Here is a 551-nt window from a genome sequence, read left to right as displayed (position 1 = left end):
ACCCCCACTGTGGCCCCCTCCTCTCCATCTTGGGGGATCACTCTCTCCAGATGCCCCTCTAGCTTCTTCCTTTTGCAGTTACTTTTCTCTTGGATTTGTGGAGGTTTTCCATTTTTTAAAACTTCGGCTGGGGGCCTGCATGAAGGTTCTCCCTTCCTCTCTCTGATCCCTGACTCCTGTTTTTGTTCCAGGCCACTAAACCATCTAAAGAAATGAGCGGGTCAAATGAGACCTCGAGCCCAGTCTCAGAAAAGCCCTCGGCTTCCAGAACCTCTATCCCTGTATTGACTTCCTTTGGGGCGAGGAATTCTTCCATCTCCTTCTAGAAGCCCCCTCCCACCTCCACCCTNAGGTGTGGCCCTCCTCAGCTCTCCACACCCATCCCCTGTTGGTGTTTTTGGTTTTTTTAAATGATTCACTTTTAATTGTTTTTTTTTTAAGCGACACCGTAAAACTAAAAACCAAAACACACCACCTTCCCTTGATGTCCTATTCCCAAATGGCCCACGTCCTGTCCTCCCTCCCTCTTGTCTTTACCCACGCTTCCTCCC

The 551-nt window shown here is 49.5% G+C and overlaps 1 protein-coding gene across 13 annotated transcripts in view; it reads left to right on the top strand.

The window, feature by feature from the left end:
* SRCIN1 (SRC kinase signaling inhibitor 1) overlaps positions 1-343 on the top strand; it is a 62,612-nt gene extending 62,269 nt beyond the window's left edge. For all 13 annotated transcript variants that reach the window (XM_034640545.1, XM_034640539.1, XM_034640538.1 and 10 more), the window contains one exon: positions 192-343. In XM_034640545.1, the coding sequence (XP_034496436.1) occupies positions 192-326 (135 nt within the window). In that variant the 3' untranslated portion in view covers positions 327-343. The remainder of the gene's footprint in view (positions 1-191) is intronic.
* The last annotated feature ends 208 nt before the right edge of the window (positions 344-551 follow it).

This window comes from Ailuropoda melanoleuca, chromosome 13 (assembly GCF_002007445.2).
Source record: "Ailuropoda melanoleuca isolate Jingjing chromosome 13, ASM200744v2, whole genome shotgun sequence".
NCBI lineage: Eukaryota > Metazoa > Chordata > Mammalia > Carnivora > Ursidae > Ailuropoda > Ailuropoda melanoleuca.
This window is presented reverse-complemented; position numbering and strand designations above follow the sequence as displayed.